General features: G+C 37.7%; 1 protein-coding gene across 2 annotated transcripts; it reads right to left on the reverse strand.

The window, feature by feature from the left end:
- Positions 1-5,197: 5,197 nt before the first annotated feature.
- NAF1 (nuclear assembly factor 1 ribonucleoprotein) lies at positions 5,198-27,580 on the reverse strand. 2 transcript variants are annotated; one of them, XM_067297872.1, is made up of 8 exons: positions 26,715-27,580; positions 23,720-23,861; positions 20,260-20,353; positions 16,438-16,520; positions 15,193-15,353; positions 12,980-13,031; positions 9,005-9,110; positions 5,198-5,906 (listed from the first exon to the last, which is right to left on the reverse strand). In XM_067297872.1, the coding sequence occupies exons 1-8, from the start codon at positions 27,440-27,442 to the stop codon at positions 5,482-5,484; spliced, it is 1,791 nt and encodes a 596-aa protein (XP_067153973.1). In that variant the 5' UTR covers positions 27,443-27,580; the 3' UTR covers positions 5,198-5,481. The 2 variants fall into 2 exon arrangements, with proteins under 2 accessions (XP_067153973.1, XP_067153974.1); XM_067297873.1 differs by having other exon boundaries at positions 5,697-5,906; positions 9,042-9,110.

Here is a 27,580-nt window from a genome sequence, read left to right on the forward strand (position 1 = left end):
GCATATGCCTCTAATTTTGATTTTTCCCATGTTACCGTAGGTACATACTCATTTATAAAGTACAATAGCTTACTGCAGCCATATGTATATCTATGGGTTAAACCTCGACCTTTAGAGCAGTTATGGTCAACTCTCTCCTTATGGCTGTTTTCCCTTCACTTGACTTTCTCCCCTCCCTGGCTCTTCATTCATTCCATGCCTTAAGCCTACTCTGTACAGTAGACCATGAAGAAATGTTAAATGACATGAGGAAATAACTAAAAATGTTATAGAAGTGACAGGATTCTACTATAGCACTCTAAGTTGGATCAGAAAATAGACATCATATAAATCATAAATAAATAGTATTGCCCCACTGAAAGACAGTACTTTACTGAAAATGTGCACCTGACTGTCGCAGCCCAAACACCTGACAGTCACTGAGCTACTGGCTACTTTTAGCTCATAGGGATGACTCCCATCAGCCTTCTGAAAATTCTGTCCTGGACTCAAAACTTCTGATGCTGGCACTGCTATACTCCCCCTTTGAGAGGGGAGAATAGCTACAAAGCAGAACAAAAGAAAAAAACAAAAAAAACCCACACACACTTTCTCCTTTTGAGTAGAAGTTGCTACAAACTTCCCAATTATATCTCACTGAATGGAAAAAAACACTATTGTGACATTTTCATTGGAAGTTATATATCCTTACAATTTAGCTAAAAATTGAAACACAGTTTAACACTGCATATGCAAGCCATCTTAGTACTCCCATACCACATACATTTATTTAAAAAAGATGGTATTCAGACATAAATAGTGGCATAGAACAGTTAGTAATAATGAACATAAGAAATGAATTCACAGGTGAAATTACTCCAGAGGGAAGACGCAGCATGATGACATTTTTCCACCAGTCCTGCTAATCTTGGGCCATTGAAGAGTGTAACTTCAAGATTCTTATACTAAAAGCATGGTGAACAAGACAAATTGCTACCCAGCAGAGTTGCAAAGCAGTATGCGTATGTATGAAAGGTAAAATTCTGGAATTCAGTTCTCTTTTTTTATTTTGGAACACTGGGTCTAATATAAAGTGCATTCAGTAAGCATTGAGGAAGCTGGGACCCACCTCTTCTCCTTTTCTCCCATCCAAATATTTGACCAGATAATTGTATCTCATAACCTGCTTCATAAATTTATGATGCTTCTTTTGATAAGATATTCTATATATTTCAACCACTTTGCTCAACAGAACACCAGCTTCAACATTTCCTCTGATATCAGTGTACTAACCCAGCAACTAAGTAGCTGCTGAGACATATGTCATTGCTGAATTCCTAGCAAATGCCTGCTTGCTGGTATTTTCAATAGATGTCAGGTTTGGATGCTACTGATAGCCAGAAGGGACTGAGGTTTTAAGCCTTTCCATCTTTACGGGCCGCTTAAGAACATTAATTACAGTAATAATGCCTAAGGAGCATCTATAGAAAAGAAGTTTTACTGCAATGTGTTTTGAATACATGACATTAAGTCTACATTAGCAAACAGTGTGGACTAATGGGAGCTGATCCGTAAAGAAAGAGTGTTGGTGCTGAGGACCTGATGTCCACACAATATACATTTCATGGTTTCTATTGGCTGGCTGGCTTTTTGATTTGTCTGGATTATACATCAAATTAATTCAGATTAAAAACCTCAACTTGCTCCTAGGTAGCACTGACTAAGGATTGAGCTGCAGTATACTACAGTTCAATTTCCAGTAAGAGAAGGAAAAGAAAGATGCATTTCAAGTGCTTCATTTGCCCTGGATCTGTACCTATGACTGACTTGGCATCCCAGAAACAAAGAAGTTAAGTTCAGCTTCCGAGTTACTGTAATCTTATTACAAGCATATTGCGCTCACACTTTAACATAGTAATGCGTTTAATGTAACACAGAAGTGTAGCAACACCAATTACAGTAAAAAAAAAAACTTCACATAAAACATAGATGAGAGATATTAGGCCAAACACAAACAGCTATTCTTGCTGCTCAAAATCTGTCAGGCAAATTCTTCCAAGCTTCATAGCTAGGGCTTCACAAAAAGAGCTGGGGACAAAAATAAGAGCTATCTGACGATTAAAGATAAAAGCTAGCAATATTTCCATAACATAGCCACTTTTTTTTTTTTTTAATCAAATGTATTGAGTTTTATGTTCCTTCCCCAAACTGCTGAAGTTGCAAATACACCTGTTTCTAACCTCCCCAAATTATTGCAAGTTTACACTGCTTTACCAAAGTATCCAGCACACAAAATAAGAGTCTAAAAATCTCTATAAAACACTATTGCTTCAAACAAATTGTTTATTAAATTTCATCAGGTACCTGATTACATTCAAGATAGAAAAGAAAAAAGGGCAGCTGCATTAGCTCTAATTTCAAAATAAGATGCTGTTACTTTAAAAGTCTATTATAACACTTATTCTCAAGTCTTCTATGAGAAGTTGCATACAACCTGCATGCTTATCCTGTTCTAGGGCAATGAAATCAATCTCCAGATATTTCAAACTCAGTGATCATGGCTGATTTTCACTGAATTCAGTTAACAGGTCCTTTAATGTGACCCGTACTCACTAAATGCAGAAGATCTATAAAATTTATATTTCTACATAATAGTGCTTGGTGTGCACTCACATTTATTTTGTATTGCAGCTCACTATCGAGCATTAACAAAATAATCTGTACTACAATAAGCTTCTATCCAACTACATTATGTAATCTAATTTTGTATTAGGTTTTGTTACATGCAAAATCTTACTGCAAATAGGAAGCACCTTAGCATAACTGAAATCTTAACAGTCTAGTTAAAAAAAATTAGTCCAGATCTAATTATTACAGAAAAAGAAAGAAGTGAGCACTACTATACAGAACAAAGTATCAATAGTAAAAATACAGTTAAAGTTGTATGAATATTTGCTACTATCTCCCCTTTTTCTGATGTATACTTACCTTTCAACTGCCCCTTCGCATCTTGAGGTTGATGGCTTCAGTTTGGGCCAGTGGGGAGAATACAGCAAGTCATCAGCATCCCAAGCCCGAGGATAAGGTTAATGGCAATGGTTTCTTCCTCCTCAATCTAGGATCCGCTTGGAATCAGTTTTAGGATTGCTAACGTTCTTGTACACCTTGCTCTTTCTTCACCAGTCTGCAAGTTCACATTACAACTGATTTTACTATATACAGTGCATTTTACATGCATTAGATACTTACTCTTTGTTCTGTTATCCCCCAAACCAGTTTTGTCCAGGTTTGCATTTCTTCAGCTGACCACTGGTGAGTTGTCTGAAGCCCTGGGGTCTCCAGTGCCAGCCCCTGCCCTGTCTCTTGTCATCCCATGCCTGGATGCCTCTGCACCACACCCTGTGTCATATCTCTAAGCCTGTATTCCTCTACCTCATTACATTAAAAACAAGTATCTCATTTTGCACAAAATAACTACTTGCTACTACCATCTGTATAAAAACTGTGTGTGCATCATACAAACATAAGTAAAACCAAGCAGGTATATCCACCTGGTCAGTAAAAATTGCTATTACAGCTAAACCAAGTAAAGAAAGAGCTCCAGGCACATCAAGATGAGTTCAGCCAAAGCAAACCTGGTAAGCCTCAGTCCTGAGGCCTAGCAAACTCGATATAAAGTCTGTGGCCTTTCACTAGCAATGGCAATACTGTATTATTGGGCTACGGTTTAGGCAGCCAGAAATTCACTTTTCTCCCTTTCCCCAGAACATAAGCATTTGCAACAGATTAGAACTGGACTTGTGTTTCACTATCAAAAAAAAACAAAAGCAGCAAAAAACGTATTCAACATTAATGCCTGAAATGCTATTGTTTTGTCTGAGAAGTATTTTGCCACCACTGTATATTACCTGTTTGCTATAAAATTTGAGAAAGATTTACATAGATTTCTCAGTTGCATACTTATGAAATAACATTTTAAAGATATTACTTACAGAATAGGGGCATTATTGAAGTATTTATAAACATGAAACTTCAAAAGCATCAAACTGAGGAGAAATTTTAGTTTTCAGTAACAGCATCCGGACAAGACGGCATCTCCATCTGTGCATTAAATTTTTGCTTCATTCTCAAGTTATCTGGAATTAGACTAAGTCATAATACTAAGCAATACCTGCCGAGCTTTATTAGCCTTCAAATACATACCGAAAGAACCTAATGAGGCCAGTAAGAGTTTGAGAATAGAAATACTTACCACACACTTCTACCAATGACAATTCTTTTCAGTGGCAGGACCTCACATGACACTAGTCATGATTCTTCCATAGGAAAATCATCTTTGAGATGTCCCCCCACCACCACTACTTTTTTCCTCTTCATGCGAAGTAAAGAGTTTTTATTCTAGTAAATCAGTTGGAGCACTTCTGTGGAGGCCGAGAAAGTGCAATTGTACGACTGACTCTTTTGGCAGGAGAAGCATGCTCCAGGCTCTCTTTGGTTGATAATTCCACCACCCCCCTTCAAGCAGCAAGCTGAGAAAGTTGATGGACCTTGATCTTTAAGAGACAGTTTTGACTATAAAATTTTTACAGCAATCAAGTTTTATCTGCATTTTGGATACAAAATTAAACAAGGGAGTTCTGAAATGACATACTTTCTCTCCCTGTCAGGTCTGATGATCTCTTCCTAGAAAGGCTGAAGACCTGCTGTGTGTATCTATGAGCATTCCTCCACTAGCAGCAAAAAGGAGCTAGCAGAATTGCACTGGTTGGATTTCCCCAAGCCATGCAGATTTACGTGCAAAAATTAATTTCAAAACATCTAATCCATAGGTTACAGGGTTTTTTCTTCTTTACCTACCACACAGTAATAAATTTGACAGAGTAATTTAGCTTCTGGTCCAAATTCAGACCCTCAGTTACTCCGTCTACTTAGGATAGGCCATGCAGCTTCAGCTTTCCATATTTCATTAATTTCATACTAACTAAAATATGGACAACAGGAGTTTATATATCCTGTTTAACAGTGGTATTTCCCACATTTACACAGATTTCAAAATTTACATAAATTGGATGGTTACATAAAGGAATGACAGTTTAGCACAGCAACATACAACTGATCTAAAAATATTCAAATACCATCTATGCCGAACATCCTCATCACTATCAGACAGTACTTATATAAGCTCTAATTTGTTGCAAAACAAATTTCAACCACTACATACCAGTCTCCAAAAGGTTTTTATTTGTTATCATCCCAACCTGGTAGACACTATAAAAATAAACCATTACTTAATACTTGGTTATTTTTATCATACTTTTTTTAAGCAAAACACAGATATTCAAAAAAATAATTTTCTGTGAATGTCCCACAAGGCATCACAACTCTGGATTTGTTCTATTCTTGCAGAAAACTGAAGCATCTCCAAAACACAGGAGTGAGGTCTTGACAGCCTTTTCTTCCTCCCCACAAATTGCAACTCTCTGTATGGATTTTTATGAAAACTTAGTAAGGCCTGAACTGAGAAGGATTGCTATCCGGAGGTGGTGGAGGAGGCGGTGGAGGTGGAGGCGGCAAGAATGGGTATGATGGGTTGTACACGTTTGGGCCTGTCCAAATCATATTTAGATTTGAAGGTGGAAGGTGATGCATTTCATTAACAGAGCCAAAAACTGGAAGAGGAGGAGGAAAAGGAGGATAGGCATACTGTTGCATCATTGGATTTTCTTTTCTATGAGGTTGTGCAAACATGGGAGATTCCTGATGCATTCTGTTGTCTGAAGAGTATAGCTGTGGAGGTCTTGCTTGCGGTCTCAAAAAGCCCGGAGGGGCTGATCGAGGAGTAAATGGATCCCTTGATCTGCCATGGTATCCCCTTGAGTAACCTGAAGCAGGCTGTTGCATTGACTGATGAAGTCCATTATTCTCACCTTAAAAAAAAGAAAGAAAATAGTTTTACTAGTATTTTGAAAAAAAGATTAAGTTTAGTCTTCACAAGTCTTCCAAGATCTTTCTTCAAATATGAACACAAATACATAGCCTATATCAAAAGAGTCTAAAACTAGGTACAGACTATAGACTCAGTTTTTAAATCACGCATAAAGCAAGAACTCAAAGAAAACTGAAAAGTAATTCTTTCAAAAAATGAAAAAAGTATTGGCAAGACTATTTAGCAATTCATCTTGATTTACCAGAATAACATACAAAGAATAATCCTGAGGGTTGCAAACTCAAGCACTAAAATGAAATTTCACCTTCATTCCCTCTATGCATTTTCATTTGTATTAATGAACCGCTGGGGCATTCAAAGTGTGAATATTTTGAAATCTCAGGTTTAACACACAAGATTTAGGAGCAACAAATTTTAAAACTGAAGATTTAAATCAGCATTCATTATTCTGTCAATAGGTTTTCAAATCTTCATTCTGCTGCAAATTGCTACTGAACTTATCCAATATTAAGTATATAAGCATACATTCACAGTCTTCCAAAGTCTCTTTGGTGGACTTAAAAGCCCTCGTACTTATACACAGCAGAACAGAACGCAAAATTTTATTTTCAAAAATTACCTTAGTAAAAACTTATTATTTAAGTTACATCTATGCAGACAGATATGACAGACATGAAATCATCTACCTGTGTTTAGAGCAGGCATACCACCCACAGCATTGCACTGAAGTGGTATACAGCTTTCAGATCTGTGTTGATATTATAGCAGAAACACAGGAGACTATCTGAAACTTAAATGATTTCTTAACATTCAAAGTTAAATTGGTATTCTGGTTTTATGCTATCATTTAAAAAAAACCATATCAATGAACCCTAATATAGCTGGTTTATGGAGATAATTGAAGCTTAAATAGCTTAGTCTGTCAGAAGGAAGTCAGGCTGTATCTTTAGCCAATTAATTTTCAGCATCCATCTTTCAAATAAATTTTTGTTTTTCTGTATAGGACACATCATAAGCATATATTTAAGGTTCATAACAAATGTACTACCATTTTATATAAATATTGTAAGAGTATTAATGGGATAAGTGCTACAAAACTGTAAGAGGACTACAGTAAGAGCACTGAAATACTAAAAACGTTCCAAAGAGCTACAACATTCAAAAGGCTGTAGAATTTAAATTGAAACATGATCTCAAAAGGATTTTAGGGTTAGAAGCACAAATGTATTTAGATACATAACACTACATAAAATCAGTGAATTTGAAGAACTTATATGGGCCTAATCTTTTGCACTAGATTATATGAAAGCATTTTCATCTTTGAAAAGCTAAATCCATAAAGATAGCTGGATACCAAAATTTCTATTCATTTTCATGGGGGATTAGGACCTTGGACTGCTTTGTGCATCTAGTCTTCTGGGAAGCTCTGAAGTCAGAGTACTGCAATATATATTCTTGTTCTTTTTTCTATCAAAGCTGCTAGCAATGAACCAATTTTAATGCACTTAGTATTAGAGTTTTATGAAGATGTAACCAAGTAAGCCTCCAGCTGAGTCTGTGCCCCAACTTGCCAGCTATTCTTGCTGTCGAACTCCATAGAAGAAGCCAAGTTGCCCACAATGTCAATTTTAAAGCACGTTTTTTATAGAGAAACACAGCAAATGTTCATCCATGCTCCCTTGACAGATTGAGACAGCTCCTCCTGTTCTCAGATATGGAGCATAGTTCAGGAAGAGCCTCAGCAAGTCTTAAGCAGAGGCAGGTCTGCAATGAGCTGCCAGAATAAAGATATGGTGGAAAACATGCCATATGAAGTGTAGAGAAGCGGAAATCAGGAGAGAAGAATCATCAGCAATGAAGGAAAATTGTTGCACAGGGTTCAGACCTTTCTCCTAAGGGAGAACTGCCAAATGCACAAGGCGCAAGCCAGTCCAAGAAAGACTACAGCTTTATTTAAGGGTTAGAAGGGAGGGACAAGCTGTGTACAGAGGAAAACAGCTAACAAAACACTCGCTGACTTCTGAGCTCAAGAGAAAAAGGGTTCAAGTCTGGCAGGGGATTGGGGGGGGGGGGGGGCAGGAGGGATGCCTTCTGTAAAAAGGGAAAAGCAGCATCAAGCCTATGGCTGAAACTAGTCCAAGAAAATCAAAGGGGGAGCACTGCGCAGTGGAGAAGCAGAAGACAGAAAAAGCAAGCTGATACATGAGCAGTAGGAGAAAAGGAAGTGGGGGGGGGGGAGGGAGTGAAGAGGGCCAGTAGTGTTTAAAGGGAACGGTGCAGAAAGCATACAACAGAGGCAGGTCAGTGAGAATAGAGAAAGTGCATTAAGATTTTCAACCAACATAGCAGCCAAAAGCAGGCTGCATGCAAGCATAAGGGCAAGAGACTGGAAAATTTGGTTGTTGCAACCGGAACACAGGAGCAAGTATATGCCTGAAACAGATCTGCAGGCAGCAGGAGAAGGAGGGTGAAGACAACTGTGCATGCTATGAAAAACTTCACCTAGTTTATTAAACTACTATAGACTAATTTACTTAATGACTGTGTTGGCTGAACAAAGGTACTCAGTGGGCTACACAGGTAACTGTTAGTTTTAAAAGAGAGGTATTAACGTGTCTTGGGTGAGGTAGAGCTTTCTTTTTGGGTAGAGGAAGAAATACTTCATCTACAACTCATGTCCTCTCCTTGAATGTCAGGAAAATGGGATTCCAGAGGCAGGCCTATGGCCTCCTCTATCTTCTCCCTGTATTCAAATGCTTAGGTTGAACTCATGCCCCAATGACCTCCGCAATAAATAAGCTCCACACTCCATATCTGCACTGTGTGTCAGTTGACACTGTCTTAAAGCCTTTGAGTCTTATCTGAGGAATGCCATATCCCCATACTACTTCCCCTTTTTCAATTTACTGAAAGAAAAACTTCGTTCTTTAAGAATAAAATAAAAGGCTAAAGGAATGTAGCCACAAATTCGTAAATAGAACCTTGAAAAACACAAAAGTATTGATTAACAATGATGATATTGTGAATTTCAAACCAAGTTTAAAAAAATGAAAATATTTTCCCATAGTATTCACTCACTTGATTCATTAGTTTCTGATTTCAGTTTCTTCCTTACTTGATTTTGAGGCTTCTTTTTCTTTTGTTTTGCTTCTCTTTCTTTTTCATCATCACTGAAATCCAATGCCTGATTAAAAAAATTAAAAGGAAGTCATATAAAGACTGCATAAAGAACTTCAGTTCTAACAACAAATCATTATTTAGAAAAGATTCCACCATGCAGTCAATTTCGAAGAATATTAAGACTGCACTTTCCTTTTTGTATTCAAAGAGCTATCGTGTTCAACTGGCTTCTCAACACAATCAAAAACCTAGCACTTTACAAGTTTCTCACAAGGCAAGCAGACTCTTACACCTTCTCATTTTCCTACACCAACAACATCCAAGTACTAAACACATTGTTGATTTTTTTGATTGTTTAGATATTAGTAACAAAAAAAAAAGAAAAAAGATCAACCATTTACACAACAAAAATATTTAAAGAACTCACTACTGCCATCTAACTACAAAAAAATAAGCTTGTATCCAAATTATTTGTGTGTTTTCTACAGCTTACAGCCAAAAACAGCAGTGAAGATTTCAGGACATGCAGGTAATGCAATGGAGAGTTTACCTAGGATTCTATTTCACTCTCCCCAAGAAGCAGCCTCTATCAAAAACAATAAATCATTTGATCCTTACCCAAAATAAGAGTAAAAAAGTAACACAGCAGTAGCTGAGGGATCTCTGAGGAAGCTCACTAGTTATTCTCAAAAAAAAAAAAAAAAAAGCTTTCAAAGGCCTATAAGTTATCCAAATTGCAGACTAGGTAAATTAAAATAAGGATTAATAAATTAAAATATTAATAAGCTATTTAATATTAAAGCCATAAACTCAGCACATTTTAACTACATTAAAGTACATTAAAACATACATTGAAAAAATGTCCAGAAAATTTCCATTTAGTGACAGTTCTAGACTAAATAGTGACATTTTAACAACATTGTTCCTTTTAGGCTTTCAATAGCAATGTTATTCTACAGAAATATTCAGCTTTGAAAAATGATGTCACTTCCAACACACACAATGCAACTGCATCACCGTGTTCCAGCTGGGCAAGGTTTTGCTCTCTTTAGAATCCTAGCTTACAGTTGGCATCAGGAAAGGATATTAGTGACTGACTTCAGGGAGCAGGTTCAGGTGTGTCCCCTCTACTCCCCACATTCTGAGAGAAAGATTTGTACTGCTTACTAATATCTAGTTTTAGCAAACAGTCAGAGCATACACCTCAACAACACCGTGCTAATGCAGAGCTGACAAACCACTTAAGATTTAATTCAGAATACAACTATTTCCTGTTCTGCATAACTGGATCATATTCTTACCCATGCAACCAAAGCCATGAAGAATGCAACAATATGCTATATACCTCCAAGAACAACATTTTATCAACTCCTGTTCTTTTCTAAGGACTTCAATACATCATCCTCTGATGGAACAGAAATGACGAACAAGAGGTACCTTCTGTTTCTAGCTGATTTTCACTTGACATTCCATAAAAGCTATCTCACAGAGAAACTACAGTATCTCCTGTTAGCTTTGCAGCAAACAGATCACACATTGCCATCCTGTGACCCTGAACACAAGGCCTAGAGAGATTATATTACTGAGTCTACAGTTAAACAGGGCTAATTACAAGCCTGTCAGAAAATGAAAACTTAAACCCTATCTTAAAAAAACAGCACAGATAAAGGCCTAACATGAATTAATTTAATGTTCACACAAAAATAAGGCTTCACAGTATCACAAAAAGAATCGAGTCCAGAAATTGCACACAATTCACCATGGGAGTTGACCGGAAAAGCCGTAAGAATCAACTACCAGTTGAGGGCTCTAAAAGAGTCTGGTTGTACGAGACTGTTTCAGCCATCACCAACATAAAACTTTATCCACACCCTTTCCAATGGCTAGTGCCTTCAAAGCAAAAGCAGCTCTGTACCACCTCAATGGTTATCGTCTAGATCTTAGCTTATACTATATCCACTGAAGTTGCCCATAGTCCAGTTAATGATTACAACATGTTAGACAAAAAAACAGCACACACAGACACATCAAAGTCAGAACAACCACTGTAACAAAGGTGTCACACAAAACAATTAAGTTTGACTGTCCTCGTTCATCACTGACTTCTTTCAAATTTCCCTCCGAAAGCAAAGGACAGTAGATATCTCCCTCTGTACATTCATGTTCTTGGCAGGGAAAAAGTAGTCAAATTTGACCATGCACCAAATAGCCTGTAACGTTAATAGAACACAGGACAATTCTGGCCTCAAAAGCTTGCAATCAGATTATGAGAAAGTTTCTAAGATATTAAGAATGACAGCACTGACACCAACAAATAGCAGCTTTAGAAAAAGCCATGGCTCCATATCCACAAAAGATTTGACTCTATATAGCCAAATATTAAAGTTTCTTAGATTCCCACAAATTCAAAAGAAGTATTTAAATGCTTATCTCCTGAAAAGCTTTAAAAACATTACTAAAACTAAGAATAGCTTACCATTAACCAATAAGCACCCTATCATCAACACGAAAAAGTCACTCTACGAAATTAAGTTATTCAAGACTAGTTACAAGGAAAATATAGTTTAAGTATATACAAACTTTTAAAACTCTATTAGCACATATATACAGTCTAATTCTAACACTTCTAATTCTCAAATGACGATGCTGATACAAAAAAGGGAAACAATCTACATCCAGATTTGTCAAACAAGCATTCTTCAAGAACAGTCAGTGCTGCTCAACTCGATTCATTTGTTTGTGGGAAGAAAAAAAAAAGGTTTCAAAACACATCCTCACAATACTGGAAAAAGTGATGTTCTGGGTTTGACAGATTGTAATACCATTATAAGACATTTTCGAGCATAAGAAAGCCAGTGTCACAGCATTTCTCCATCAAGCCAAAACAATTGGCCTAGGATAAGAATTGTGAATGCAAAAATTGGTTAGAACATGAAAAATTTTCCTACCTATTTAAAAAGAAGTTGAATGAGAAACATATACTGAACCTAAACTTTCATAAAATTCACAAAAAGCAGCTACATAGATCTCTTTTTAGGATAGTCAATGCTTTCAGAGATTTTGATTATTTTCTTTGGATAAGGTAGACTTGAAGTAAAAATTGCAAGGAAAAATGACTCAAGTTTTGAGCTAGAAAACATATCAGTCTCACGAAAACATCTCAATGAAACCACCAGCCTTGGGCCTCTTATTAAGGAAGAGAATTATCATAAAAAGTGTAGTTAGAGTGTGGTTAAGGAGCACTGGACAAAAAGCCTGGAGGTCCCAGAACAAGCCCTTAGGGACCCTACAGGAAATGGCATCAATGGGTGTGAGCAAGGAGCTCTCCCTCCTACACGATCCTGCAGGACTGCCTTTGCATGAAAGGAGCTCACCTCCTCGCACGGAACTAGCATTCCATAAGAGGAAGCAGCAGGCAAACCCTACAAAGGAGCAGACAACAGAAGTGTCAAGTTACTCTAACAGAGCAGGCAGCTTAAACATCCTGTCAGTACTCTGCAAAGCATACTGCTTGGCCTTTAAGTAAAATAATTGCTTGCGGTAGGGTGAAAGACAGAGCTGCAGTGAAAGAACAGCAAGGACAGAAAAAATCCTTATCAGAAGTAAAACGATGAGGCAAGCTAAAAGCATTGTTACTCAAAGCTGAATACTCAGATGGCCAAACATGTTCTTGAAGGACCAGAAGAACTGAAGATAGATATGTATTTATCTAACTGCAAAAACAAGCAGAAAATAAGACAACTAGTTTGCTCCACACTGACTGGGAGGCCAGCTCAAAGGAAAGCATGTCATCTTTTCAAAGAATAAAAACTATACCCAACTCTTGACTGCATAAAAAGTTAAGCCTGCTCACTACGTAGTTACTCTGCACAGACATTTTTCTATGTACATCTTGTGTAATCAAAACTGGTAAATCAAACAAGCCATTAATACCTCAGGTGGTGGTTCTTGGTCATTCTTCCAAGATGCATCTGACCCTTTCTCCCTAAAAAGAAAAGCCACAAGTTAGACTGTCAAGAGGAAGGGAAATGATCTAAAGAATATGAGATTTTTCTTGTTTGAATCATGTAGTAGCAATATATTCCAGGTTAGAAATAATTTACAAGAACTGTACTGTAGCAAATAGAGCAACATTTTTTTCAAGGTATCAAATCTCTTAAAGCAAAGTTGCCCATTTTAAAGGAAGCATTTGGTATTTAATGTCATTTCTAAGCTAATAGTAATATTTGTCAACTTAGGTCTTCAGAACATATGCCACTTGAAAAGTGTTCCTACTTTGGTTGAAGACAGAACATTTTACATAGCTAATATTAAGCTTTGACCAATATACTCTCAACACATCTTGCTGATCCCAGATTGTCCAGCTGAATTGGGATTGTTCATTGCAACTTTCTTACGTTGCCTACAGTCACAAGCTTTCTTATTCTTCCCTTCCACTCCTTTGTACTCAGAACACATTTCCAGTTAAAAAGGAAAATTAAGTAGTCCAGGACGATACAAGCTTTAAGTATTTCTACAGCAAAAGGAAGCTCAGAATTAAAATTCTTACTACTTGCAAAATGCGACTGGGTACTAATGCATAAAAAATTATGCCTAAGGCCTTCAACAGGTGCTCTCTTATTATGAGGAAATTTCTTCCCTCCTTCCTTCCTTTTGTTACTTTAGCATAATAAGCACCTGCCAGAAATACCAGACCATGCAAAAAGAAAAAAAAAGACCACCATCAAACCCAAACCTGTGGTCATTAGACAATACGCAGTACTACTGACTGCAAAGTTTGAGTCTTAAGTTTTACTGTTCTTTATGCAGCTTATAACACTATGGCTAGTCAGCCTTCACCATTTCAGCAAAGCACAAAACATTTTTTAAGCTTTAAGATATTTAATATTTTACTCTAAAGAACCAGAGAGTAAGTCTTTGATTTCTGAACTCAGATATTCCACGACTTCTAGGTCCAACAAAAGGTGGACTCAGAGGAATCATGAAAATCCATGAAATTCTTCAGAATTATTCCATGTATTGGAAAATATAGGCAAAACTAGGCAAAGCTATTTTTAGCAGTAGATGATTTTTCATTCATAAAGTTTTACACTATCCATTGACACTTCAATCTATGTCACTAAAAAAAAAAAAATTCAACACGAATACTGGCAGAATTGTAATTAACACAGACACCAGTACTGCTGGTTCTGGTCAGAAAAATCTACAAGCCAGATGAGAATTAATGCTAATAAACAGAGATTAGGTCACACAAGTGTGATAAAGGTCCTTTTTTAAACCTGTAGTTATTTTGGACAATAATTCATTAATAATTAGAAAATTAATATCTAGCAGTCATTTATTATGCTCTATTTCTTAGTCTTTATCTTTGAGTAGGCCTCTTTTGAAATGGTACAAAGTACTTCTCATTTATTCATATGTTCTATATTACTCAGGTAGAATATGAGACAAATACTATCAAGAAGTTTCTGAACATCATCCTACATTGCCACTCAAATTCTGTCCCTTCCCCCAAGTTTAGAGCAGGTAATTTGCCATATAAAATAGTTATTCTCCATCTGCACAACAGTTTTATTGATAATTAAATTTCAATTCTGGCCTTGTAACATGAAATAATTACAGGAAAGGAACACAAATATGTCATCTCGTTCAGAATTTATTATGATCAAGTTTACTATCGAGTATTAGATCATAATAGTGGTCTCACTAAAGCCTAACAATTAGTAATGCTATATAACAAGAACTTGAAAAACAACAAAATCAGAAAAAAGTCCATCTTGCAAAACACATGCATGTGTATGTGTTTGAGGGTGGGGGAAAAGGAAACAATGAATTTTCTTCAGAGAAACTGTTTCTGGTTACATTTTAGGTAGCACAACAACATGAAAAGAATAAAAGATTAATACATTAATTTGAATAAGGAGCTACTAAACTTCAGTAATTATAACGCTTTAATAGCTTGTAGTTTACAACTATTCTGCACTGTTTTCAAAAGCAAAACAGTAAAATATTATTACAGCACAGCTGAGTTTTACTGTCAAACCTATTCCCTAGTTTCTCACTCATCAAGGCTAAACTTAAATTCAATATTTTTAGCTGCATTAAAAAAAAAATTATAACCAGGTTAGAAAAGAAGTCAGACTCACTGTGTTAGTTTCTCTGCAAATATATACTGGGTGAAGTCCTCCACTGATGGAGCAAAATACATGCTGTCTTGCACATTAATACCTTTTGCTTTGATATGCTCAGAGCTGTTAAACCTCAGTACATAAAAGGGATGTAAAACAGGACCAAATATCTCAAATATCTGAAACACAAACAAAATTAAGATATATTTAAATAAACTACCAAGAATAGATAGTCAATTTCATTGTAGACAACTGTAAAGCTTTAAAATATTTTGTATTTAAGAATAGTGCTTGATATCTTTTTAAACTGCAGCACCAAAGTCATCTTCATGCTGTAGTTCTATAACCTCATTTTCTTTGCTGTGTATTTCCTCAACTACTGTTTAAGTCATAATGTGAAAGAGTAGTGCGCGCATGCGTTGGTATTGCCTTCACCCACCCAACTGCACCACTTTCACCGCCCGTTTCCTTTATCATGGTAATCTTTTCATTTTGTCAAATCTCTCTTCTTCCCTCTCCACTTATGCTTTCAAATCTTTTATGCATAGAACAATCTCCTGATTGTTTATTCCTCAAAATTCATTGCCACAAGAAGCCGTTACGGAAGCTCTCATGCATGTTCCCCAATTCCATGGAGAGCAGAGAATCCCGAGGTGTTCTAGGGAACATACAAAATTTCAGCCTGTGTTTTCCTGTGTTTCACTCACATCTACTGTAAAAGAATATTAAGGTATTGGTAGTTCTGGATGATGGCCTTCTTTCACTGGAAAATACACAGAATACAATGCAATGCCCCTCTCAGCAAATATGCTTCATTATACTTGCATATAGCACACATTGGCCTAGAAATGACACAGCAGAAGAATACAGCCATGTAAACTTCCCCATTTTTCCTGGAAGTACATTCCAAATTCTGCAATCTTTCCCCCAACTCCTGGTAATAAAAGAGCACAACCTATTAACACATCATGTATTTGAAAGCAATCACTCCCTTTCCACAAGCCCTCTCATAAAATAGCAGAAACTTATCACAACTTGCAATTCAAAAAAGGTGTCACAAAATCCAAGCTGGTAATTTTAGAGATTAAGAGAAGTAAATGACTAGAGAGAAAGTGACTACACAGAAACAGTCAAAAGCACAAAGAAAAGCTAGAAATCAAGGAAACACTTAAATCTCACTTAGCTGATTTCAAGACTACTTGTTGGAACACCAAATACTTCGAATTTTATATTAGCATAACAGTTTTCATGCTTTATACACACCTTTCCTGCTGCTTGCCGATCTTCTTTAAAAATTATGCTGTCTTCATTTACTGGAGGTAGACCTCTCAGAGACTCAATTATTACTAAAACAGAGAAAATCTTCAGTTAGAGCTTTATGCTCTAACAAACAGCAGTATGTAATTAATTGCAGGGGAATAAAAAACAAACACAATTATTTATCAACTAAACTTAATTAGGCTTCACCCAAAATTCTTGCACACACACTGAACTGCTTACAATTGTAAACTCCTTCTTCAAGTGCCAAGATTTACATTGGTTTACAGAATTACTCTTCTCCAGAGAGGGAAGAAGAAAGGAGACAGGATATAAAGGTACAGAAGAGGAGTCTCAGATGCATATATGTGGAATATCCATTTCATTTCCCCAAGCTGTTTCATATTTGAGAGCACAGTAGCAGTAACCTGTTTTTTTGACTGTAAATGCACAACTACAGTCTGCCTTCTTGATATTCCAAAAAAAATCCCCCAGGAAAACAGAATGGAGATAACTACGTTATAGCTTTTCCTTGCAAGTCGTAAGAATCAGACCAGAACACAAAAGATGCGTGGCAGTCCAATCAGAGTAGCCACTGGTGGCGTCATCCATGTATGAAGATACACAATTTGAAATACATTCCTAAATTTTAATGTCATATAATTGTCTTAGACTACATTTAGGCCTAATCTATGATTAATGAAACTATGAGTGGTCAGATAAAACAAGTCCTTCTAATACTCAAAGATGAAAATCTTAACACTTAAGAGACTTGTGCACGTACAAAGGAACACAGAAGTGTGTTCTTGCTGTGATGAATACCTGATCTGATATACAGGTTATGAATTTACAGCATTCTTTGGTTTGCCAGATTCAAAAAAGTAAAAAGCTTATTCTTTACTGAAATCTTGAGAATAGTTTGTTCTTGTATTTGGTTTTTGCTTACATCTGTTGCTTTAGTCTACAGAAATATTTCAGTCTTCTTTTAAATTCAGTAGGAATTCTGCTTAAAGCTGTCAATACAGAGACCTAGCAGCATTACACTCAAAAATTCCAAATTCAGACTCTGAAGGTAATTTTTTCCTCCTCTAAGAAAGCATAATGCTCAATTAAGCATTCTCAATACCTCTCCACCATCAAACAAAGTCACTCAAGCACATAGTGTCACTATAAGACTCCACTGAAAACAAACGAGCAGAATTATCTGTGCTAAATTCACATAAAAGGACTCAGCAGTTAGCACCTCATCACGCTAAAACTCTCAAGCTTCAGTACTACTTCAATGCACAAACATCTTGTGACATGTCAAGCTGCGACAATGCTATAGACTTACTAATTTATTGAATTACATACCAGAGAAGTAGGGAAATTAGTTTATTTTCTGCCCACCTATAAGACAAAATATACAATAAAAGTAGCCAATATATCGCTTAACTCTCATGAGAAAAATGCCTTAAAAAAACAAAAACAAGTAAATCTCAGAGAACACTCTCAGCTTGAAATAACCATTTATAGCTCCCAGCCTTCAAGTAGGCTACGGAAAACATTCTGCAAACAAGTCATGCCAGTCCCATGAAATCCAAGAGAAACATTACCACCTACAGCCTATTTGGATTATAACTCCCCCCACACCACACCACCCAAACCCCTCAGCTTCTGCTTTTCCATAACCCAAAGCACAGTCCCAGGACAGGTTTTTCACATATACCCAAGCTGTTTAGTTTCCAGGCTACAATCCACACTCCGAATTTCTCTATTCTCTTTAAGTACCTTGCAGCAAAACACTGCGAAGTTCTGCGAAATTCTGATACGCTGAACAGAAGTTAATGTTCACAGAAAGTTTTACTATCTTGCTTTTAGCTACTGTGAAGCAAGCACAAATCTGTATTATTCATCCTAGCTTTAAATTCACTTCATAGTATGAAATAGCCTACTTACAAGACATTATCACACTGCAGACTGATGAACTTTGAAATTTGCTATAGAGAACAGTGGAGATTTCTGAGACACAGAAGGGACAGAACATTCAGGATACTAAATTATTGTCAAAATAATATTTATGAGTTCCAAATGGGACTTTAACCCCTCTCCCATATTAGAAAAAACCTTGTATACACTCAGGTATCAGTTTAGTTCAAAATAAAATAAAAAAACACCATTAGCTGGCAGAGTCCCTAATATGGGCACAAATCAATTGAAATTAAGGCCACTCAGACACCCCCTTCCAGAAGGATTGAAGAGAAGAACATATAGACAGAAGAACTCACAAAACAAGCTAGTAAAATCTAAAAATAACACATAGGTATACTGGGTTTTATTCCATATTCATGGGTTTATTTCATGTATGATTATTATTCTGTTTCCTAACTTAAAACAATCAGCATAAACTCAACAGTTCATATATTTCAGTTAAATAAAGCAGAATGCAAATTCAAGAATTTATTTGTTAGCAAACTGACAAAATGGAAAAGGTTCAACTCACCAGTAAGGATTAGAAATTAAGGCTGGCTTTCAAAATTTAAGTCTTTAAAAATAGCTTTATTTAAACATTCACATAATTTGATCAGAAATAAAAATAATGGCAAACTATCATTCACCCATTTCTCTTTTAATCTCTTTCCAAACTATTGTTTTAGCTGAAAACAGCCCTCTTGAAGTCCCTATTCTTATCAATAAGCAAGAAAGGACATGTAGAACAAAAAAGACAATGACCAGACCACCATCTTCAGTTCTTTCAAGCCAACTTCAGTCCCATGGATAAGATTAAGCTTCATTCAAAACCAACACCAGCAACAAAGTTATTGCAAAGGAATTGTCTGTATTACCAGGAGTATTTTATAATAAAACAAATTTTAATAGTAAAGACTATCTGATTTAATTTTTTGGTACCTCGCTCAAACAGTGTTTAACTTCAGAATTAGTTTCAATTTCCAATTTTTATTAACAAATTGCTTTGAAAACAGTTCAAGCAGTATTGGAACATTTCAAATAAGCTTAAGGACAAACATACTACAAAAATTTTCTTAATATCAGTTTCTGCAAAACTTTAATTTCACATATCAAAGTCTGAGATCCAGGCAGACCTGAAAGTATCCCTAAATGCCTGCTGCCTAAACTAAGCTTACATCCACTGTATGTTTCAATCCTCTAAGCTTACCCTCCAGCATCTATAAATCACATTAGTCATGCTGTCCTACGACTGACACCAGCACCTTGTATTTGGTCAAGGTGCCAGAACTGGAATGAACAGAAAAAAGATGAACATACACAATACACAAACTACCTAAGCACTGCTAAATAAACAAGTCTTTTTCGGTCATCATCAAAGAGCAAGCACTACATTGTACTGTATCTGTGCTTTCAGTTATCCACCTCCCATCTCAAAAACAACTTAAATATAGCATGTAGAGCTGAAGACTTCTTAATATATTGTAAATGCTTAAAACCTATTGTTCCTAGAAGTAATACAAAAGTCACAATACAAGGTTAAAAAAGTTTATGAAAAAATTAGAACATGAGTGTCCCACTGAACCACGTGCAGTTAATACTCATAATACCTTACATTTTTAAAAGCGTATTCCCAATAGCCAAATAAAAGAATTCAGCACAGATGTAACTTGTAGTCTATCCATTAAATGAATTCTCATTCAGCAATCTACTATCCCTTTCCCTACCCCTGTACAAGGACAGGATATCAAATACTTAACAGCATTATGAAACAGAATGCTGCAGTACTGACATTTTGAGGGAACAGTTAAATACACAACTAATATAAAGAGATACAAAAATATTGTAATTAAAAACACAAAGTAAACATTTCTTGCCTACCCAGCTGTCCAATAATGCTTGAAACTGTCCCAAAGAGCTTCAGTTCAACCTCATCAGGCAGAATTATTGATAAGTCTTCAACAGGAGGCAGTTCCTGAAAATATTAAGTCAATATTCAGAAGACAATCTTTTCACAATAGGACATTCATCACTTTGCTGCTGCATAAATTTGACCATCCTTAAAACCTACTAGTATTTTGAAGATTTTAAAATCTACAGTTTGAAATGTCTGCTTTAGAATAATTCTAAATGAACTCATTTTGGGGAAAACGTTAACTTTGAAGACATCCTTTCTGTTAAGACACTGCTCTACATATTTCCATTACCATTAAAGTCAATTTTATTCAACTGGAGAAAACCAAACACGGGCAGGAGTTTTGTTCATTTTGTGAACTTTCAAGTTAGATAAATCAAGTTCAATATATGACGCAGTAATTACATAACCAGTAATCACAAATTAGATAACTTGTCATCCATTGAATGTGGTTACAAAAAAATTATATAGCAAGAGATAACACAGTATGAAGTACACAATATATATTATCTGATTTGACAGAATGGTGTCCATTAACTCTTTAACTTAAACCATTATAGAAGATGTCAAGATCACAATAACCTACATGAAGAAAATGATTTTTAGCTGAAAGTTTTATTTGGTACACAATAGTAATCTTAGAGAATGCTTTTGAAAAAACACCTAATTTCAGATATACAGTTACAAATGAGTATCGCACAGTGGATATTCTTCAAATTAAGCTTTTTCCTTAAACGTAAGCATCAAAATCTGCTATTACAGATTCTGTAAAACAAAATTCATCATCTACTTCCAATTTATTATACACAAGATTTCTATGCATATACTACACTGCTGCAAATTCAATATGGACTACATGGAATGCAAGGTAAGGGCAACCTTACCTTGTACGCCTTAGCTTCAAACTCAACGTCTTCTGAAATTGGAGGTCCTAAGTTCAGCAATGAATTGCATTTTTAAAACTTATCTCCCACTTCTAAAATAGAATTCCCCCAATAAAAGAATCTTATCTTGTCTCTTACCAGAACTTCACCTGATCTTCATTTTTAACATAAGTCCTTGGCAAAGACTGCTAGAGCAACTCAAAAACCAAACTGAGGCCAAGTCTTTTCCAGGTCATACAATTTAGCACTAGAGACAAGATAAGAATTCAGATAGAAACACCCACACATTTAGAGGACAGTAAGTTTTTTTAACATTAAACCAAATTCACTGCTAAGACTTAACTTAATCATGGCTGCTAGAACAAGTCAAAGACCAGAAAGAAGAAAGAAAAGATTTTGATCACAAATTTCAAATTCTGAAACAGCGTCATCTGTCATACTACGTTCAGTATTTACCAATCCTGTACTTCAAAGCAGGAAGTTTTCTAAGGTAGTTCCATTAGCATTCCTTAATATAAGCAGATTTTTCCCCTATGCACATATTCGAACCAAACAGACTTTCTTTAATCTTTACTTTATCTTTGACCCATGCTTTAGTAAATCAGCTATTATTAGAGACTTTTTGGTAAAAGCATAGTGCCATACAAAAAGGAAAATGTTTCGTTTTAATAAATGTGTATTATTTTAAAAATTATACTTCTTAAAATTAACATAAGGTGATCTACATCCTTACATGGATTAATTTCTATTACTGTATTATAGCTTAGTACAAGATACAGTAAATCTAGTTGCTAGAACTAGCTATCATGAGCTTAAAATTAGTTTTGTTCAACCACTGAAATTCATCTAGTCTAAAAACAGTACTTAACGAAGCCGATTTTTTGTAATTGGCTGGACTTGAAGATAGCAAGATAACAAGATAAAACAGCAGATCAGAGCATTTTCACATTAACTTGAATTTTATTTACCAATTTCAGTGTATTGATTTAAATAAAAGCTATTAAGTACATCTATTTAGGCAGGTATTTTTGTTCAGAAGTCCAGTGCTGTTAAAAATGTTGTCATGGAAGCATTTATTGTTCTATTATCACCAAAATTTGAAATGTGTGTGTAAGTACATGTAAGCAGAAATTGTACTCTTCTACATTTCTACAGTGAAGCTAAGTTCTTGGTTGAATATGTTCGGACACAAATACAAGTCCCTACTGGCTTACACTCTAATGTTATTCACAGATCTTCCATAACAAGTAGTGCAAATGAGAAGTTTCACCAACAGTGAGCATAGACTAAGTAACATTCAAAGGATCCATCAGCTATCTACCACAAGAGCCATGTAAAACGAAACCATAATCCCTGTCACTCAATTTCTTGACTTACCTTGAGCAAAGCTCTTGTAACCCCAAGACAAAATCTCAGTACACAATGGTATATCTGTCTCTCAGTCTTTGATTAAGTTCAGGGATAAAAGAACATCCTTACAGCTTTTCTTGACTGCAGTGTATTTAGCGGCTCTAAAAGAACAATTTGCTGTTCACAATATTTATGGCCTACTATTGTTGTTACTACTTATGTGTGTCCACACCTCAGCCTTTCCAGACAATCACCCAGCACTTCAGAACAAACTCTTACAGAGTACTAAAGCCAAAAGGTAACTATATCCAAGTAATATCTGCTCTTCAGAGCTTTTTCCACACTTTAGTCATTTCTTGTACCCATCTTTGGACTTCCTTCTAATTCTAGAATATATTTGTTATGAGGGAGAAAGATCTACTCCACACAGAATAACTGATGAAAATGTACTGCTAATGTAAAAGTTGACATTGAAGTATTTTATTACCCTTTTATTCATAATCTATCACAAATAATGTATCCATTATCAGATTATCACTAAAACTCATTCTTTTAAACCCTTTAATTTTGAGATTAGGGGTAATAACGGTGGCAATAGTTAACGAGTATGTTATTTACGAGAATAAAGAGCAAAAGACAGCATCTTGATGCAAATTAAGGTTCCGATCTGCCATACCTGGAACAGAACTGTAATAAAGATAACAATAAAAATTTTTAACAAGCACAAAAAAAGTTCTATGACCACTCACAGCTTTGATCAAATGAGAAGAGGCAATACAATTTGAATCTCTGGTAGCCTTGAGAAGGCTTCTAAAATTTTTACGTATTTGAAATTTATCTGCAAGATGAATCAGACCTTCAAGAACCCCTCACAAAATAAGGGCAGTGAAAGCCTGCAATATGCAGACAATGCAAAAAGGCGCTGTAATACCCTTTTCCAGAAACTTATTTTCTTAGACCTCTTCCAACTGTGATTTTATACAAATCTGAACCTGAGTTGGGCACCTCACTTCAGAGGGGTCTTAATATACTGAAAGAGAACACGTTTCAAGGTATTAATTATGCTATTCCTGAACTAGTGTAAAAATATACACTCGATCACTATGTTCTGTGATGACTTAAATATTTTAAGTTAACATATGTTAAGTTGGTTTACTGTAAAAAGGCTTAAAAGATAATACATTTCACTTACATCAAGAGGCAACTCATCTCTTGTTTTAACACTGTAAGATCTGTTATCCTTTTCATTTGGACGATCATCATCATCAGATACTGTTGAAGGAGAATGCGAAGAGGAGGAAGACACAGTTGATGAACTATCTGAATCTGTATCACTGAATAAAGCAGACATTGAGGTTAGTATATGGACTTCTACATTACAATTATATAAAAAGTGGCTAGATTATATATTACCCAATTATATTTGAATACTACATGCATTTTTCTTAAATGTATACATTTAAGCAGCAACCTTTTCTGAACCTACAAATCACTGGCCAAGATCATAAAAAAAGCTGATAAGAGTAGTGGCTTCAGCAGTTCGAGCAAATGCTAACTACAATGGCTTGCTTAGGTCCCCACTGTTTCACAGTTGAACAGTGCACATGACATGAGACAGTCTCCTCAATAAGTTCTCCTAGTCCAGTTTCTCCCCCCCAGCTACCCCATGACTGGTGTATCCAAAAGTCCACTGTTCCATTGGCACAGCTCCTACTGTCAGACATACGTCACAGTTTGGGACCTACACTTCATTGGCTTGAAGCGAAATGAAACAAGAATCACAGGATTATCACTTTAGTACAGCACCTAGTAAAACAGTCAAATTAGGACTACAATGTCTACACACTATCAGCACATTTCCATTTCATGAACCACTTAAATAACCAGTATTCAACATCTTTCTACGTAACTAAGCATAACAGAAAAATTAAAAGATAGTACATTAAACTACCTGCTACAGCTCAAAATCATTCTTGCTGTACAACCCCAATATTAGGCTGAAGCTAAGTGATAGTCAAGAAAATACTTATTCCAAGAGAAGCACCTTGCACTACGAAGGCAATAAAAAAAAAGCGCAATTAATTTTTATAGATAAAGAGGAATGAATTCCATAACTCATAGCCTGTCTGAATTCCCCAAGCATGTATTCACAGAGACTAGTCATTTCTTTTTTCTCACTGGCACATACATAAAAGATGTTCATAGTCTTAGACCCTTAATATTCCAGGTAAGAAGCAAAGTAAGAAACCAGTCATTATTCATACTGGCATGGTCCTTTTAGCACAAGGCTAAATTCTTCAAGTTAGTGTGAAAAACAAATACACAGAGTAGTCAATCCTGGTGACTAAAAACACAAGTTGCAAACCTTACACAAACATACATTGAGACAAGCAAACTTTCATAAACTCACATCTATCCTTTCTTACCTAGTCTGGTAGTCTGGCAGTCAGTAAAGGAGGATTCACAAACAAAGCAATAAACAAACCACATAAACGTTCCCTTTTAGATTCTTTGACATTGCATTGTCTCTTTCACAAGCAAACCAATGACAATGAATTACCTGTTGCTGCTATTTCTTCCACAAATGCTAAAAGAAAGAGATAACAAGTAAGAGCACCTCCCTGAACAGACCCTTTGTAAAAGCCAAGTATAGACTTCTTGGAACAAAATCAACACAGATGGGTAGACAAAGAACAAAATCAGTCAGACTACCCAAGAGAGTTAAAAAGAGGGATGAGCTGCAGGTAGCCAGCCAAGTAGGCTGAAGCCATAAAAAACTCATCTCAAATATTCATCTGGAAATCAGGGCAACAGATTCTGGAAGCAAAATGACTACAGATGAAGTCCCAGCCATACTTCAGAAATCTTGCTCTCCATCACCTCTTGATGTTCTAGGAAAACTTGAAGGAACCAAAGTATTTCCCCAGTCAAGCTTTAATCCATTAATCATTAATGAAGCTCAGTATCCTCTTTTTATGAGCAGATCCTTAGACTTCACCTCAATCTCCATTAGTTAGAAAGTGCACAAATTCTTCCTGCTGTTATAAAACTGCAGTGGCCCAAAGGAAGACACAGAACTCATTAAACCAGACAAAAAGCATGCCAGCTACTAAGACTGTAACAGGGTCTGGACCCAAGGTTACATTTCACCAACTACACTGAACATCAAAGCATAGCTGTGAGTAGAACACAGACCCTTTTGCAAACACACATAGGTGAAGAACCACCTTTTCCACTGAGGTGTCAACACCTGAACACTAGTTAAAGGCTCGCAATGTATACCCTCATCTTGAATCTTACATTCAATCTTACTTACATTTTTCCAGCAATAACACGGAAGGTGTCTTATAAGTGACATAGGAGCACCCCAAGAGGACAATGTCAAACAAAACATTAAGACTGTCGTGGTGACTCAACCAACCATGACGTTCTGCAGGCCACCAACAACAAATTCATGTTTTCCCTCAAAATCATATACCCTCACAGTCATCATTTTGGAGACTTATTAATGAAGCAACGCCTCTATCACCATAAAAGTGTTAGCCAAATATAACCAAAAGAAAATCATTTCAAATTATATACCATTTGCAGGTAACTAACAAGCTCCAGTATGTGCTTCCATGCAAACTTTAAGAAAAAGCATGTTAGTGTCTCTTGGTTCTCCTAATCACAAGAAGAGTTGAAGTCAAACCACAATAGTAATGAAAACAAAGATATAAATGAGCAGCAGCTTAAGCATCTCATTTCAGAAAACGTTAAGCTAAAGAACAAGTAGCTTGAATACCGCGAGAGGAATAAACAAATCCTACCACGAAATGCATTTAGCCCACGCACAGCCCAGCCGAGCCTAAGAGTGAAGCAATCCTCAAACCGTCTGGGAAACTGACGAGGTTCCTCCCCAGTTCTCAGTAGATTCACGGTGGGAAAGAGGAAGCCCCGAAAGCACAGGCGTTCATGGGGGAGAGGGGAGGGTCAGGCGTCCCAGGCGCGCGGCGCTGGGCAGCGGCTTGTACCCCGCGGGCACCGGAGGCGGCGCTCAGCGCAGCGCGGGCAGGCGGGCAGGGCCGGGGCCCGCGCCGAGGCGGCGGAACCGCCGCCGCGGAAGCCACCTCAGAGGAGCGAGCGCGAGGCGCGGGGAACACCGCGCCTCCTCGCCCCCGGCCCCGCCGCTGCCGGGCCGAACCCACCTGTCTGAGCCCGACGGGGCGGCGGCAGGAAACCCAGAGGGACCCGCAGGCGGCGGCAGCTCCCCTTCCCGCGGCGGCGCCCCTTGCGGCGGCGGCAGCAACGTCCCTTCCCGCGGCGGCGGCAGCGCCCCTCCCGGCAGCAGTGCCCCTTCCGCCGGCGGCAGCAGCAGCGCCGGTGCCCCTTCCCGCGGCGGCGGCGTGCCTTCTCGTGGCGGCACTACCGGTACCGGTGCCCCTTCCCGCGGCGGCGGCGTGCTTTCTCGTGGCGGCACTACCGGTACCGGTGCCCCTTCCCGCGGCGGCGGCGTGCCTTCTCGTGGCGGCACTACCAGTACCGGTGCCCCTTCCCGCGGCGGCGGCGTGCCTTCTCGTGGCGGCACTACCGGTACCGGTGCCCCTTCCCGCGGCGGCGGCGTGCTTTCTCGTGGCGGCACTACCGGTACCGGTGCCCCTTCCCGCGGCGGCGGCGTGCCTTCTCGTGGCGGCACTACCAGTACCGGTGCCCCTTCCCGCGGCGGCGGCGTGCCTTCTCGTGGCGGCACTACCGGTACCGGTGCCCCTTCCCGCGGCGGGGAGCAGCGCGCTTCCTCGGCTTGGGGCGGCGGGTCCCGGCCTTCCCCTTCTCCTTCCCCGTCGCCCTCGCGGGGGCTCGGGGCAACTGGCGCCTGCGGGCCGGGCCCGAGGCCGCGCTCAAACGTCAGCATCTCCAGCTGCGCCACCACCTCCATGGCCCCGCGCGCGGCACGCGCCTCCCGCCTCTCTCCAGCCGCCCCACGCGGCCGGCGGCCCCGCCCACGGCCGCACGCGACTTCCGGCCGCCGGCGGAGGCGCGCAGGTAGTGGCAGTGCTTGCCTGAGCTACGGCGA

Source organism: Apteryx mantelli, chromosome 5 (assembly GCF_036417845.1).
Source record: "Apteryx mantelli isolate bAptMan1 chromosome 5, bAptMan1.hap1, whole genome shotgun sequence".
Classification (NCBI taxonomy): Eukaryota; Metazoa; Chordata; class Aves; order Apterygiformes; family Apterygidae; genus Apteryx; species Apteryx mantelli.

Excerpts from the sequence above, each read along its gene's own strand:
- NAF1 (XM_067297872.1), bottom strand. The coding sequence starts at position 27,442 with ATGGAGGTGGTGGCGCAGCTGGAGATGCTGACGTTTGAGCGCGGCCTC. Across the intron at positions 16,521-20,259 it reads AAGCATTATTGGACAGCTGG|TAATAATTGAGTCTCTGAGA; the intron begins GTAGGCAAGAAA and ends TCTCTGTTTTAG. Across the intron at positions 15,354-16,437 it reads ATCGGCAAGCAGCAGGAAAG|ATATTTGAGATATTTGGTCC; the intron begins GTGTGTATAAAG and ends TTTGTGTTTCAG.